Here is a 15,473-nt window from a genome sequence, read left to right as displayed (position 1 = left end):
GCATATTCTTTTGTCTGGAAAAAGTTATTCCACGAGAATTCTGTTATTGGGGGACAATAGCATTAATGACTGAAGCGGGGAGGAGAGAATAAACCTTAATTAGACGCCAGATAGTTGGAGTCTGGCTGGCTCTAGAGTGCGATCGAATGGATGGCAAGGTAACTGGTCATTGCGAGCTCTTTTCCTCAACTAGCGCTCAGATCCAATTTTGACGCCTGTGTTTTCTTAGTACCACAGCATCCAATTTAGACTGTTACTAATGATGAAGCCGCTGCAGAACAAAAAATAACCTGCATCTCTTACTAAATTATTCCGATCGGGCAATTTGCAAAAGTGAGGTCACTATTCCTTTCCCAGAAAACGCTATAAATACGGGCATCCGTCTCCCCCTTTTCCATCCCAACATGAAGAACTTCCTAGTCTTAGCTTCCTTCGCCGCGCTATTGGCAACCTCCAATAGCGCCGCGGTCGTCAAGAGAGATGACATCGACTACGAGGAGCTTGAGCACTTCTGGTCGTACGGTCGCTCGGAGCCTGTCTACCCTAGCCCCCAGATTTCTGGCGTTGACGACTGGGCCGAGGCACTTACCAAGGCCAAAGCGCTGGTCGACCAGATGACCGACGAGGAGAAAAACAACGTCACCTACGGCTACGCCGTCACCACGACTGGTTGTTCTGGTGTGTCGGGCAGCGTTCCTCGACTCAATTTCCCCGGCTTGTGTCTGCAGGACGCCGGTAACGGTGTTCGTGGTACAGACATGGTTAACTCGTACCCAGCAGGCCTGCATGTGGGCGCCTCGTGGAACAAAGCGCTGGCGTACGACCGGTCGCTCCACATGGGCGGAGAGTTCCGCAACAAGGGCGTCAATGTCGCCCTGGGCCCTGTGACTGGACCGGTGGGCAAGATCGCCAGGGGTGGCCGTAACTGGGAAGGTTTCTCGAACGACCCTTACTTGTCGGGCGCCTTGACAGGCGAAACAATTCGCGGCCTGCAAGAATCAGTCATTGCATGTGTCAAGCATTTGGTGGCCTACGAGCAGGAAGCCACCAGAAACCCGCAGTTCGGACTGATTTGGCCCACCCACAACCAGTCCATCTCGTCCAATGTCGACGACAGAACCATGCACGAGTTGTACATGTGGCCGTTCCAGGACGCCATCAAGGCCGGCGCCGGGTCTGTCATGTGCAGCTACAACAGGATCAACAACTCGTATGCCTGCGAGAATAGCAAGGTGATAAACGGCCTGCTTAAGGAGGAGCTTGCTTTCCAGGGCTTTGTGGTGTCTGACTGGGATGCTCAGCACTCTGGCGTTGCCAGTGCCGAGTCTGGCCTCGACCTTGCCATGCCAGACTCTGTATTCTGGGCAAATGGCACCCTGGTCGAGGCAGTCAACAACGGCACCATGGCGCAGAGCAGACTCGACGACATGGCCACCCGTATTGTCGCCGCATGGTACAAGCTGGCTGAGATCGAGGACCCAGGTTTTGGTATCCCTTACGACCTGACTCAGGCACACGACCTTGTCGATGCACGTGACCCCGCATCTGCAGATACCATTCTGCAGGGAGCCGTCGAGGGCCACGTTCTGCTCAAGAACAAGGACAACGCGCTGCCGCTCAAGAAGCCAAAGGCCCTCGGCCTATACGGCTACGATGCCACCGCCGCGGCCAGGAATTTCCTCACGGGGGGGCAGGTCCCACTTTGGGCTTTTGGTCTCCAAAACACGCTCACCTATTCCAACGGCACTGACATCGATGTCGGAAAGATATGGAGTATGTTCCTGTCATCGTACGACCCTACACAGAGTGGCCCAGATGTTGCTCTCAACGGCACGTTCTTTGTTGGCACCGGTTCCGGTTCCAACACGCCTTCCTATATTGATGCTCCATACGACGCTTTCGTGCGCCAGGCAAAGCAGGACGGCACGTGGCTCAGCTGGAACTTCGCCGATCCGGACCCAGAGGTGAACGGTGGCAACGACGCCTGCGTTGTGTTCATTAACGACGCCTCGTCCGAGGGCTGGGACAGAGCTACGTTGCGCGACAAGTACTCCGACGAGCTGGTCAAGAACGTCGCTTCCAAGTGCAGCAACACCATCGTTGTGGTTCACAACGCCGGTATCCGGATTGTGGACAGCTGGATCGACCACGAGAATGTCACCGCCCTGGTGTTTGCTCACTTGCCAGGCCAGGACTCTGGCCAGGCTCTGATTGACGTGCTGTACGGCAACCAGTCTCCATCTGGAAGACTCCCATACACCGTGGCCAAAACAGAGTCTGATTATGGCAATCTGCTCTCTCCTGTCTACCCAGAAGGCACCGTTGACCTGTACTACCCGCAGGACAACTTTACCGAGGGCCTGTACATCGACTACAAGCACTTCCTCAAATACAACATCACCCCACGCTACGAGTTCGGCTACGGTCTCACCTACACGACGTTTGACTACGCCAACATCTCGATCACCAAGCAGAATGCAGACACCTCCCAATTCCCTCTGGAGGCGACTATCGTCCAGGGAGGCAACCCTCACCTGTGGGAGGTGGTGGCCACGGTCACGTGCGACGTCACGAACTCCGGCAACGTCACTGCTGCAGAGGTGGCCCAGCTGTACGTTGAGATCCCTAACGGCCCTGGCCGTGTTCTGCGTGGCTTCGACAAGATCTCCATCGGCCCTGGCGAGACCCAGACGTTTGTGTTCGACCTGACCCGTCGTGACCTGAGCACGTGGGACGTCGAGAACCAGAACTGGGCCCTCCAACAGGGCGACTACCCAATTTACGTCGGCAAGAGTGTCCTGGACATCCAGCTGACGGGTACGTTGTCCATCTAGACAGACCATCGTTCATTTTCAGATTACTGATCTCAGGTCTGATAAAAGTTTTCATTTCTTTCGTGCGGTATCGCCGCAATTCCTGTATAGGTTTAAAATACAGGTTCTGATTTTTTAACATATTCGCTTGCACACCTCTGCATGTCTAAAAATCTCATCATAGGCATAGACGTTGGGGGCACGAACTCTGACCTTGTTGTGCTCGACCCTGCCCGGCTAGACGCTGCCGACCACGGGGTGCTCGCATGGCACAAGTCGACCACCACGCCGGACGTGTCTGTAGGCATCGAGAATGCCATCAAGGCCATTCTGGAGGCGCCGGACAGCCGGTTCTCCAAAGACCAGATCGCCACTGTCACAATCGGCACCACACACTTCATCAACGCCGTCATCGAACGCGATTCGAACCGGCTCGAGAAGGTGGCTGTGCTCCGTTTGGCGGGGCCGTATGGCAGAAGCTCGCCGCCGTTCAGCGACTTTCCCGAAGACCTCGCAGAGGTCATCAACGGCTACTCGGCCGTGCTCGACGGCGGTGTGCAGGTAGACGGCACGGAAATTAGGCCGCTAAACGAGTCCGAGATCAGGCAGCACTGCCACCGAATTAAACGGCTCGGACTTCGCACCGTCGTCGTCGTGGCCACATTTGCCAGCGTCGACAGCACGCACGAGCTTCGCACCGCCCAGATCGTCCGTGAGGAGATTCCCGGCTGCGACGTGGTGCTGTCGCACAGAATTTCTGGTATCGGCATCATCGAGCGCGAGAACGCTGCGATTTTGAACGCCGCTATCAAACGGTTCGGCCGAAAAATTATCTCGTCGTTCATTCACGCGACTAGACGCAACGGGCTCGACTGCTCGATTCTACTGTCTCAGAACGACGGCACTGTGCTTTCCGTGCAGGACGCGCTGGAAACTCCGGTGAGAACGTTTTCATCGGGAGCCACCAACTCAATGCGCGGAGCTGCCATTCTGTGCTCGCAGGATCCGGCCGTAAAGGGCAGAAACGTCATTGTGTGCGATGTTGGAGGAACCACCACCGACGTGGGTATGCTGCTCGCGAGCGGGTTTCCCCGCCAATCGGCCACGTACTCGTACGCAGGCGGCGTGAGAATCAACTTTTCGATGCCTCACGTGGAAAGCATTGGCTTGGGCGGCGGATCGATTGTGCGGCACGAAGGTGGCCGTGTCAGTGTTGGGCCAGATTCCACGGGCGCAGAAATTGTCAGCAGGGGCATCTTGTTCGGCGGAGACACCATCACGGCGTCTGACGTGACTATTGCAAAAATGGTAGACGAAAAGGCAGAGGTGGACAAGACCGTTCTTATGGGTGACCCCGGCTGTGTGACAGGCCGATTTGGAGCCTACTTCAAGGATGAATTTGAGAAAACCGTGGCTGCCAAGCTGGAGAGAGTCATCGACCGCATGAAGACGTCGCCAGATGATATCCCAACAATTTTTGTTGGCGGCGGCTCGTTCATTGCGCCAGACAGGTTGAAGGGCACGTCAAAGGTGATCAAGCCGCCGTTCTTCCAGGTTGCAAACGCCGTTGGCGCGGCTCTGGGCAAAATGTCGTCCGAGGTATCGGAGATGAGACACACAGATGGGACGGAAAAAGCCAAGCAGCAAACGGTGCACGAGCTGACTTCCCGCGCTGTCGAGGCATGTGTGGCCAAAGGAGCACTTAGAGACTCAGTTGAGGTTGTCGACGTCGTTTCCGATGCCGTGCCGTACGTCGACAACGTGTACTTCTTTTCCGTCAAGGTGATTGGCGATGTCGACTATGCAAGAGCGTTTGAATCGACAAGGTCGCTTGCCACCGTGGAATATGCAGGGGAGGAGGTGCTCAAGAACGCAAATGTCTTGACGTCTGTCCCTGCTATGATTGATTACGTAACATACAAACCGTGCGTGAGAAATGGCGAGTGGATACTGTCGCCAACAGACATCGATTTTATCGGCGCTGGAGCGTACATTCTTGGATGTGGAGGCGGCGGCAACCCAAGCAGCTCGGTGGTGGAGCTCAAGCGGCTGATACGGCAAGGCGCCGAGATTAAGGTGGTAACTTTGGACGAGTTTTCGCGGAGGACTGGGGGCAAGGGCACGGCCCCCAACGTGGGCTACTGCGGCTCGCCCACGATCTCGGGCGAGCGCCTGCATGGGGACGAGATGCTCGAGGCCTTTGATATTATTGAACGCTGGGAGGGAAAAAAGGCCGACGGCGTGCTGCTATTTGAAATTGGAGGTGGCAACGGGTTGTCTGGTCTTTGGACCGCGTACCACAAAAACGTCCCGTGTCTTGACTTAGACCTCATGGGAAGAGCGTACCCCACGCAATGGCAGTCTCTTCCGTCGGTTTGCCACGACGGCCACGGGTTCCCATACGGTTCTCTATCGGACGGCAACGGCTTGTCGCTTTTGATTACTTCCGCCAAAGACGACGTCCAGATGGAGGAAATTATTAGAGACGCAATGTACCACCACGGCGTCTCGTGTGCCTGTGTCGGCGCATCGTTGGATGTGGATAGAATGGCTAGGGAAACAATCAAAAACCCGCTCTCGCTGGCCTGGCGAATCGGCCGTCAGGTGTTTTGTGCACGTGCGGCCTCTGACCTCGACAATCTTCCGCACAGGATCATCGACGCCTGCGGGGGCTCAGACACTGCCAAGTGTGTCTTCAAGGGCAAGATCTTGTCTGTGGAAAAAAAGCTGCAACGCGGCTACGGCTACGGCGTCGTAGAGCTAGAAAGTGTCGATGGCCCAAAACATAGGATCCGTGTCCCGTTCAAGAACGAAAACATCGTCATTTATGAGGTTGACGAGCATGGCAGCGAAAAGCCCCTGTGTTCCGTGCCAGACCTAATCACCTTTGTCGACATGGACGGAAACGCTGTTGGTACGCAGGACTACAGATATGGACTGATTGTGCACGTGATGGTGATAGCGGCTTCTGACCAGTGGACGACGCCGAAAGCCGTTGCTGTGGGAGGGCCCAAAGGGTTTGGCAGTGCCTTTGAGAAGATTGAGTACGTTCCGGTCGGGAAGTATGTGGAGCCAGTTCCCGTTTGCACGGAATATAATGTTTCTACTTAGACTTTTTTGCAACGACTAAGTCAGATCCTTCGCCCTCAAATATTCGTTATGATCACGGAGTCATGCCAAGCTTGGCACACCGCTCAGGCTGTAAGTTTTAAAGTAGTCTGACTAGTCTTGCTTGACCGGTGGTGCCTAGAAAAAAAAGTCAGAAAATTTTGGATAGCAGACCAATTGCGAATTGGAAAAGAAATGAGCCCTGGTTCGGATGCATTGGCCCAGAGTTGATGGCGATGCTCGGCTTTGCATCAGGCTGGGTGCAGAGCTTCACAGGGCTCGCGATAGTTCGCCTGTTTTACGGCACGAATGTGCAAGAAAATGCCAGTTTTTCTAAGAACGTGGCAGTCAGAGACTGTCTTTCGAATTACGAGCAATTCACGCAAGTAGATGGTCATTGGCGGAGTGATATGGAGCGGGAATGATGGTAAGAAACTTGGAGAGAACTTGAAGAAGAGTCACGGCTGGATGGGCCAGGACAGCAAAAACACAGAATTGCTCTCGTTCGATGCTGATGCGGCGACGAGAATAAAGACTAAATCCACCTAACCGCTAACGGCGTTCCGAACACAGGACACCGAGCTGAAATACGGTTAGATCCATACCGCAGGAAATAGACTGGACTACACGAGATATCGCTATAAGATTCTGTTGCAGCCACAAAATTCACAAACATCTGGGCACCGAGAACTCTGACCGTCCTTTACGCCAGCGTACTATGGTGATCTCTTGAAAATGTGGGGCTCATAGACCCAGCAACGTTATAACCGAAAAAAATTCCGAAGGGTCAATGTCATTCCTTCTAATTGAATCTGGTACAATTCAGACCGATTCAAGACCTCTGCAACTAGAGCCGCGTTCCACTGTTCTCTTCCCTAAACCGAAGCCCAGTCAGAACTGCATGCAGTACCCAGCCACTCAGTTATTTCGTGTCGTTGGTGCTTCCACTGCCGATTCTAATACATGCAGTGATTACGGTATCCAAGCAAGAGCAACGAGCTGCTAGCCAGGAATGCTAATCAGTACTCTTGGGAATTAAAGGCATTGCAACGCTGAGTATCAGGTGCTAACGTACCCTCCTATTACTTGATTTGCCATCTGGACGGAGTCTGCAAGTGTGTTTTTCGTGTTCAGGTACGATTTGCACCATACACTTGGAATACAGTTGATGCATGGACTGACCAGGCACACCTGGCGGGCAAACCAGACCACTAAGAGAGTGTTCTTAACGAGCATAAGCCTCCAAAAACCATGCGCTGGAACATAGAATACCTGTGTGGTAATTTGTGATATCGATTCCTTTCAACAGGGCAGAAATGGAGATGACCAGATTCTCAATCACTACACCTATTGGCTGACATCCGGTAAGCCGCACGTACATGATGAAGGAACTATTGTCCAATGTGAATACAGGCATCGAGCTGACGGCTCAGGATGACACAAACCCCTCAGAAATTCCACCTGCAATGGTGAACAAGGATGGGAATGGTGTCTCTCTTCCTAGTCTTGTCGAAGTCGTCCAAAGCGAGCCAGGTGATGATTGTGGAGAGGAGACGCGTAAGTCTGAAGAGATTTTTCCGACAGCGGAGAATTTTTCGATACCAGATCGTCGTACGGCGTTTAGTGCAAGAGGTGCACAATCTCGCGTGGAAGTCGGTGCACACAGAGATAAGGATGGCCAAGGTAGTCTACAGACACCGCAACCGCAACCTTTATTGAATCCACGGTTGTTCGAATTTTGGTGTGAATAGCCGTTGAGCCTCAAAAAAATATGCAGCTGCGCCCGGCGACTGCCAGATGCGTCAGGCAGATAAGAGTGAGATTCGACCGAACGGGTTTTTGCGCCACGGCCAGGAAGCGGCCATCGGATGGCACAAGGGGTTGGAAGTCAACAGAAGAGGTGATCGTGACGCGATGAAACCACTGAGACAAGAGTAGAGATGTTTCTATGGAAAGAGTTAAAGTAGGCTGGCGTTGAAGCGCGGTCTTCGGATGAAATATTAAAACACTGCCAGGGACGTTTTTGCCACTCCGGGACAGGCAGGAAACTATCTACGTAAACCGTCATAGAGTATTGGAAACGACAGCTTATCTCTGAGGTTGTGTCAGGGGCATGTTCCTGAATTTGAGGAAGAACAACTGCCCCTGAAATCGTCGAGCAAGCCTTTCTTCTGGGAAGACGAGAGGAGGTAGTTGTCAGTAAGTTTTATGACTAGCGACAATCCGCACGAATGAAATCTTACTTAATGGGATTAAAACGTATGATACCATGTAAGAAGACGGCATCGAGGGCAAGACATAATACAGCACAAATATTACCTGGCGACTGCGTTGCAACAACTTTCATAGTTAGGAGACCCATTATGGAGGATCTGGCGTGACTATCGGCGCAATAACCATCCTACGGCTTGTTGGAAAGCACTACTGATGGCGTGGCCTAAGAGCCACCATTCGATAAGCTTTCCTGAAATACCTGCCGGAGAATCGAAGAAAATTCAGAGGACCTGGTGCTCCTGACAAGAGGCAGAGAATGCCTAGTGACTTCTTAGCTTTTGTTTGTGGTGTCAGGACTTGCGCACTGTGTAGCGGAGTCAGAAGCCTGTCTTTGACTGTTGTCTCGTTTGCGAACACATTTCTCAGCAGTCCGCGCACCGGCCAGTGAAAAAAGTGGTTGTGGCGAAGAGTGCATAAGGTGGAAAAGCAGGCCACGATAAGAGCTGCACCAGTTCGGGAGCGGTGACTACGCCACGAAATGCCTAGTCGTCGCCTTTATATACACACGTTACTGGTGAGCTATGTTGATACTTTTACATTCCGTGAAACGAGTAGCCAAGATGGCATGATTGCCAAGCCTGCCTGCGGACTAAATCTACCAAAAAAGACAGTGTTCCCTGCGAAATTTGGGGACCGTTTTTGGGCGGAACAAATAGTATTTTCACCAAGTATTCTCTTATCTTGGCTTTTTGATATGCGTGCAGTGCCGCACGTAAAATTATTTCTGACGTCAAAAGATAAGCAACGGGGTGAAAGCCAGCTATTTGATTAGCTGGACACCTAATTCGATGCATGTAACGCACGAGCTGCTTATTTGGGGTACCCAAAATAGACTGCGTCGGCTGTGGTTGCATGATACTTGACATGTTTGCATGGCAGCCATTGAGTACCCGCACTGTGGAGCCAAAGGATCCGCGATAGCGACACATTTAAAAGAGCCAGAAACCTCCCATCTAGTCCACCAAATTATGCAACCAGAACGCTCAAAAGAAGTCGAGACCGTCGACAAAAAGACGACTGCCGTCCTAGAGACGATTAGCATCCACGATGCCGAAGAGGCAGCAGGTATTGAGATCTTTGCAGAAGACGACACCCATCTCCACAGAGCTCTGAAGGAAAGGCACATCGGTATGATCACATTGGTCGGTGTGTTTGGTACCGGATTGTTCCTCAGTAGTGGAGGAACGCTTGCCAAAACAGGACCTGTTGGTATGTGTCTGTCGTACCTCATTGTGGGCATCATTGTGGGTATGAACCAGATGGCGCTTGCCGAGGTGGCTGCGCTGGCTCCGTTGACGGGATCCACTATTCGCCACGCAGAGATCTTCATTGACGACGCTGCTGGCTTTGCGTTAGGCTGGCTCAAGGTTTGGAATTCCATCCTTCCAACCGCCCTCGTCTCCTCCGCACTTATTATGCAGTACTGGAGCAACCTGTCACCGGGCATCTGGATCACCATCTTCATGATTCCGATCTGCTTTACCAACATTTTCTCCATCCGAATTTACGGTGAGGTCGAATTTGTGTTTGCTTTGCTAAAAATCTCCTTGATTCTCATTCTTGTTCTGGCCGGCCTCGTAGTCGACCTCGGTGGCGTCAAGGGCCAGAAAAGGCTTGGCTTCCACTACTGGAAAGACCCTGGTCCTTTTGCGTCGTACATCAAGTCCGGCAGCCTGGGACAGTTCATTGGTTTCTGGGCCGCCCTGTCGTCTGTGGTGTATGCTTACGGTGGAGTTCAGGGAATTGCTCTGCTGGCTGGAGAGACCAAAAATCCGCGTACTAACATTCCAAAGGCTGCAAAGAGAATCCTGTACAGAGTTGTTGGTCTTTACATGATCGCCGTGTTCATCTTGAGTCTTATTGTTCCGTACGATGACCCAAAAATTGCAACCAGCGACGGCACAGCCGCACATTCGCCATACGTGATTGCCTTCGAAAAAGCAGGTATCAAAGTGCTTCCCCATGTGGTGAACGCGCTGACGCTGTCATCTGCATGGTCTGAGTCGAACCTCGGCATCACTCAGACTTCGCGAATCCTGTTTTCTCTTGCTGCCAAGGGTCAGGCCCCTAAGATTCTCCTCAAAAGTAGCAAGAAACTCAAGGTGCCTTACGTCGGAGTTATAATTGGTCTGATCTTCCTGTCATTGGCGTACATGACGCTGGATTCCACTGCAGCCAACGTGTTCAGCTGGTTCCAAAACATCACGTCGTCTGTCCTGCTTCTAGAGTGGATCATCATCTCGATTAACAACATCAGAATGAACAGGGCTCTCAAAGTCCAGGGCTACAGCCGCGACGACCTTCCGTACACCAATAAGATTGCCAAGGCTAGCGCTTGGTTATCGCTCTTTGGGTCGGCCCTTCTGCTAATCACTGGTGGCTTCACGACTTTCATTCATGGCCACTGGGAAACCTCCACCTTGTTCTCATCCTATTGTGCTCCTGTTCTGTTTGTGGTCTTCTATCTCGGATATAAATTCATCAAGAAGACCAAACACGTGCCTCTAGAGGAAATTTGTCTTCCAGAGCTGATGGAGGACTACCACAGCAAGCCTGAGCCTCCATCCGAGCCCCTAAGAGGTTGGAGACTTCTCGCCTTCTTGTGGGCCTAAAGCTGCCACATTAAAAATTTGGAGCAAGTGTATCAGTTTGTAAGAATTATAAAATTGCGTGTGCAAATTCCGCTGTTTGGACGAAGTCTTAATCTTATCTGGCCGACAAAACCCAAGTCGACCATCATGCTCAAAAAAACATTCTACCTCATATATTCTTCTATAACGCTATGAGGCTTTACATAGGTTCCGACCGGGGTGTATTCGAAATCGTAACCGAAGCTTGATGGACCTCCTGTTCTGAGTGCCTCAGCAGTGTCTGTCCATCTCGTGCTTGGGGAAATCACGAGAACGAATACGTGCAACCCGTACCGATAGTCCTGTGTACCCAGAGCCTCGCCTGTCTCCGCGTCGTTGACGGAAATCAAATCTGGTACCGAAGCTGTAATCTTTTTGTTGCCGTTTTCAGCCAGCTCACAGTAAATATTCTCGTTCTTGAACGGAATCGTCATCACCGCCTCGCTGTTCTCGTCTTTGACGTCAATCTCACCGTAAACATGACCTTTGAACAGTCGTCTATCGACTCGGATGATCTTTCCGGTGAATATCTTCTTCGCTGTATCGGCTCCACCACAGGCCTCGATAATGTACTCTGTGCAGTTTTGCACTTCAGAGTTCTGCCGAGCAGCGTGAACCGCTCTTCCTATTTTCCATGCCAGGGAAGTGGTGTTGTGGATACTCCTCTTTGAAATATCTTCTGCCGTCATAAACGAAACCATGCCGCAGTGCGCTCCAATCTCTGATAATGATGCCCTAAACACTTTCTCCACGATCACATCGCTTGCAGCCTCAGAAAGCAGCATGGTCGTTCCGTTGCCATCTGCAAGAGCACAGGGTGGAAAGCATGGCTGCTCGGAATAGCAAACGGGAATCATTTGCCACAGCAGAGGATACGCTCTGCCCATGAAATCTGCATCCACACAAGGAATATCCAGATCTGCAGCTATTTTGAGCCCAGTTAAACCATTTCCACCACCAATCTCCCATGGAAGCGACGCCTGGGGCGTGATGTTGCTAAACCGTTTCACCAGATTGTAGCCATGCACCATTTCGTCTCCCGACAGTTGTTCCAAGCCGACAGTTGGAGATCCAGCGTAGCCGACCGCAACGACAGCACCGTCACCTTTCTGGTACTTTGGAAAGTCTTGTGCCCTGATCACTTTCACGGCTTTTCCAGCACGGACCATGTGTCTCAGGGCCAAGTAGTGGTGATACGGCGTTCCTCCTCCACCACATCCCAAAATATATGTACCAATTCTTAAAAACTCACAGTCGATTTCTGATAAGATCCACTCCATTTCGGGGTTAATGTAAGGTCTATAGGAGCTGACATCGAACTTTAAATGGTGCTCAATGTAATTTGCTGAGGCTTCAGAATGTTTTGCAACGCTGCCTCCGGATTCCTCAGGCTCAGTATCTCCTTCATCAGGAACAGAGTAGTGCATAGCCTGGTAGTCTACTTCACCAATAACTTTCACCATGAACTCAATTGTGTTTGGAACGTAAGGAATCGGGTTCACAACAATGTCGTCATAGACCAAAGAGTCTCTGATTGCACCCTTGGCCACTGCCTTCTCCACAGCCTGAAGCTTCAGCTTCTCCAGAATGGCATCCTTATCATCTGACGGCTCCATCCGTTTGATAGCCTGAACGGTGGCAGAGATCTTACCTACAGCCGCTCCAATGGCATTGACGACTCCAAAAAATGGAGGCCTGAACACCTTGCTCGCACCCTCCAGCTCCTGTGGAGCAATCATCGATCCTCCCCCAACAAGCAACACTGGGATTGGTTCAGGAGATGTTTTCATTCTATCAATGGCGTTCTCCAGCATCTTCTTAACTTCTTGTTGGAATGCCTGCTTCACGTCTTTAGAAAATCTACCAGCTACTTTCTGACCGTCGCCAATTTGGTAAATTCCTTTATCCTCGATGGTTTCGTCTTCCAGACCAATTGCAACTGTCAAGTCAGTTGCAGTAGTGGTTTCTCCCCCAAACAGTAATCCTTCTGTCAGCAGGTTTGCACCGGTTGATTCTGGCCCGATAGTGACATCCTCGGTTATCTTGACAATAGACCCGCCCCCGAGGCCAATAGACTCAACATGCGGCATCGAAAAGTTAGTTCTCACGCCGGCAATAAAAGAGTACGCAGAAGACTGGCGGGGAAAGCCGGAAGGAAGTAAGAGACCAACATCCGTCGTAGTTCCACCAATATCTGCTACGATGATTGACTGACCTTTGGTCCATTCTTCCTTGGCACACAAAATAGCTGCTCCTCTCATCGAGTTGGTGGCACCCGAGGAGAACGTTTTGACCGGCGTTTTCATGGCTTCCACAGTGGAAACAACGGTTCCGTCGTTCTGGGTGAGAAGAAGCGGACACTCTAGTCCTATTTGGCGAATAGCATTCTTGAAGGACAGAATGATCTTCCTGGCAAAAGACATGATCGAGGCGTTGATGATGGAGGCATCTTCGCGCTCAATAAAGCCGATCGTCGAAATCGTACTGGATAAGACAATATTGGCTTTCGGAAGAACCGAGCGCACAATTTCTGATGCGCGTTGCTCGTGCTCATGGTACATTGGGGAGAACTGCCCGTTAATCACGATAGAGTTAATCCCCAGCTCGCGAATTTTGAGTGCGTGTTCCCTGACCGATGCTTCGTCCAATGGCTGGACCTCTGTTCCATCAATTCTATGACCACCCTTAATGATGGCTGTGTATCCTTCCATAACGGAACGAAGCCCACCCGGAAAGTCGGAAAATGAAGGAGCATACTTGGAGTAGTTTGTGCTGAGGCGGAGGACGGCAACTCTTTCAAGCTTGGCAGCGTCCTGTTCAATGACGGCGTTGATGAAGTGAGTAGTTCCGATTGTCACTGATGCGATATCAGCCTTGGCCACCTGTGGGCAGTCCGCCAGTAGGCTTTTGATGGCGTTCTGTATACCGTCGGAGACATCCGCCGTGGTGGCGGACTTGTTCCAGGCGAGGACTCCGCGGTTCTGGGTGTCGAGTGCCAGCGGGTTGATTAGCACCGAATCGGTATTAGTGCCGCCAACGTCGACGCCTATAAGCAGTTTGCGGTTGACCATGGCTAGCTAGCTAAACTTTGCAACATATGCTCGAGAACTATATCTCAAGACTTGCCCGAAGCACGATCGCACATTCCGACGGAACAAGCGCAGATAAGCCCCCCTAATTTCTGCCACTTATCTATGCGCTAACCGTCGACAGCCTCTAAAAAACGATTGTTCGCTAACGACCTTTCTTATCGCAATCTGAAGATCTGCGCGATAAGAAAATCAGCCAATTTATGTCCCGTTTTGGTGGAGAGCGGTGGCCGGTGGAGCGAGGCGCATTTTATATAGATATACCGTATATTGGCCGTCAATTGTTTACTTTTGGATCGTAATGGTGAACTTCGTAAGACTGAGGAAGGCGTTGGAGGTGAAGAGCAGTGGGGCGGGGGTTCGTGCGACGCGGTGGATCAACCACGACCTGGTGCCGCTGCCGCCGGGGCGGCGGACGTGGGACATGTGGACATTCATGGGCTTCTGGGCGATCAACAACCTGTGCATCTCGAACTACCAGGTGGGCTCGACGCTGATTTCGATCGGGAACTCTGTGTGGATGGCGATGGTGGCGAACGTGATCGGGCGGGTGATCATCTGCGCGATGGCGATTCTGAACGGGCAGGTCGGGGCGGAGTATCACATCGGGTACCCTGTGTTCAGCCGGTGCGTGTGGGGCATGCGCGGGTCGTACGTGGCGATCGCGCAGCGGATCATGCTGGGGGTTGTGTGGCTGTCGACGCAGTCGTGGACGGGGGGCCTGTGCATCTCTGTGGTGCTGTCTGCGCTGGCGCCGGGGTACCAGAACATGAAGAACACGATGCCTGCGAGCACGCACATGGAGACGAAGGAGTTTGTCGGGTTTGTGATCTACTGCGTGCTGATGTGCGGGATGATCTACGTGCCGCCGGAGAAGTCTGCGCGGCTGCTGACGACGCTGAACGTGATGACGGGGGCGACGCTGTTCGGGATGATGGTGTACTGCCTGAAGGCTGCGCACGGGGCGGGCCCGCTGCTGTCGGAGCCGGCGCAGGCGAAGAGCGCGTGGGACAAGGGCTGGGCGATCATGGCGGGGATCAAGACGACGATCGGCACGATTGCCGTGGGGCTGACGAACCAGCCGGACTTCAACCGGTTTGCGCGCAGCCCGCGCGACCCGCTCGTCGGGCAGGCGGTGTCGATTCTGTTCTACGGGTCGGTGGTGCCGCTGATGGGGTGCCTAACGACGTCGGCGTCGGCGAAGCTGTACCCGGACACGGACGGCGGGATCTGGAACCCGCCGCTGCTGGCTGCGCGGTGGCTGGACGACGACTACAACGCCAAGAGCCGGGCGGGCGCGTTCTTCAGCGGGCTCGGGCTGCTGGCCGGGCAGCTGGCGGTCAACACGGTGGACAACGCGTTCTCCGCGGGCATGGACTTCTCGGGGCTGTTCCCCAAGTTCCTGACGCTGCGGCGCGGCGCGTACCTGGGGCTGTGCATCTCGATTCTGATCCAGCCGTGGCAGCTGCTGTCGACGGCGGGCGTGTTCATCAACGTGATGTCTGCGTACGCGGTGCTGCTGGGCGCGATGACGGGCATCATGGTGTGCGACTACTGGG

The 15,473-nt window shown here is 52.8% G+C and overlaps 7 protein-coding genes across 7 annotated transcripts; 4 read left to right on the top strand and 3 right to left on the bottom strand.

Annotated features, from left to right (window-relative positions):
- Positions 1-404: 404 nt before the first annotated feature.
- KL911_004459 (uncharacterized protein) lies at positions 405-2,834 on the top strand (the record flags this gene model as incomplete). The annotated part of the gene is made up of 1 exon (XM_043199752.1): positions 405-2,834. The coding sequence occupies one exon, from the start codon at positions 405-407 to the stop codon at positions 2,832-2,834; it is 2,430 nt and encodes an 809-aa protein (XP_043052655.1).
- A 141-nt stretch (positions 2,835-2,975) lies between these two features.
- On the top strand, positions 2,976-5,924 carry KL911_004458 (uncharacterized protein; the record flags this gene model as incomplete). Its single annotated transcript, XM_043199751.1, has 1 exon — positions 2,976-5,924. One exon carries the CDS (start codon positions 2,976-2,978, stop codon positions 5,922-5,924), a length of 2,949 nt encoding a protein of 982 aa, XP_043052654.1.
- Positions 5,925-7,300: 1,376 nt separating this feature from the next.
- KL911_004457 (uncharacterized protein) lies at positions 7,301-7,672 on the top strand (the record flags this gene model as incomplete). Its single annotated transcript, XM_043199750.1, has 1 exon — positions 7,301-7,672. One exon carries the CDS (start codon positions 7,301-7,303, stop codon positions 7,670-7,672), a length of 372 nt encoding a protein of 123 aa, XP_043052653.1.
- A 1,395-nt stretch (positions 7,673-9,067) lies between these two features.
- KL911_004456 (uncharacterized protein) lies at positions 9,068-10,807 on the top strand (the record flags this gene model as incomplete). The annotated part of the gene is made up of 1 exon (XM_043199749.1): positions 9,068-10,807. The coding sequence occupies one exon, from the start codon at positions 9,068-9,070 to the stop codon at positions 10,805-10,807; it is 1,740 nt and encodes a 579-aa protein (XP_043052652.1).
- A 143-nt stretch (positions 10,808-10,950) lies between these two features.
- On the bottom strand, positions 10,951-13,896 carry KL911_004455 (uncharacterized protein; the record flags this gene model as incomplete). Its single annotated transcript, XM_043199748.1, has 1 exon — positions 10,951-13,896. One exon carries the CDS (start codon positions 13,894-13,896, stop codon positions 10,951-10,953), a length of 2,946 nt encoding a protein of 981 aa, XP_043052651.1.
- Positions 13,897-14,191: 295 nt separating this feature from the next.
- On the bottom strand, positions 14,192-14,943 carry KL911_004454 (uncharacterized protein; the record flags this gene model as incomplete). Its single annotated transcript, XM_043199747.1, has 2 exons — positions 14,192-14,867; positions 14,927-14,943. 2 exons carry the CDS (start codon positions 14,941-14,943, stop codon positions 14,192-14,194), a joined length of 693 nt encoding a protein of 230 aa, XP_043052650.1.
- Positions 14,944-15,094: 151 nt separating this feature from the next.
- On the bottom strand, positions 15,095-15,473 carry KL911_004453 (uncharacterized protein; the record flags this gene model as incomplete). Its single annotated transcript, XM_043199746.1, has 1 exon — positions 15,095-15,473. A coding segment is annotated over one exon (379 nt), but the record flags the coding sequence as incomplete, so codon positions are not given.

Source organism: Ogataea haglerorum (assembly GCF_019207285.1).
Source record: "Ogataea haglerorum isolate 81-453-3 chromosome Unknown 81-453-3_NODE_14_length_230722_cov_96.824488, whole genome shotgun sequence".
Taxonomy (NCBI): Eukaryota; Fungi; Ascomycota; class Pichiomycetes; order Pichiales; family Pichiaceae; genus Ogataea; species Ogataea haglerorum.
The sequence above is the reverse complement of the archived record's forward strand: the minus strand, read 5'-3'. Positions and strand labels throughout refer to the sequence as shown.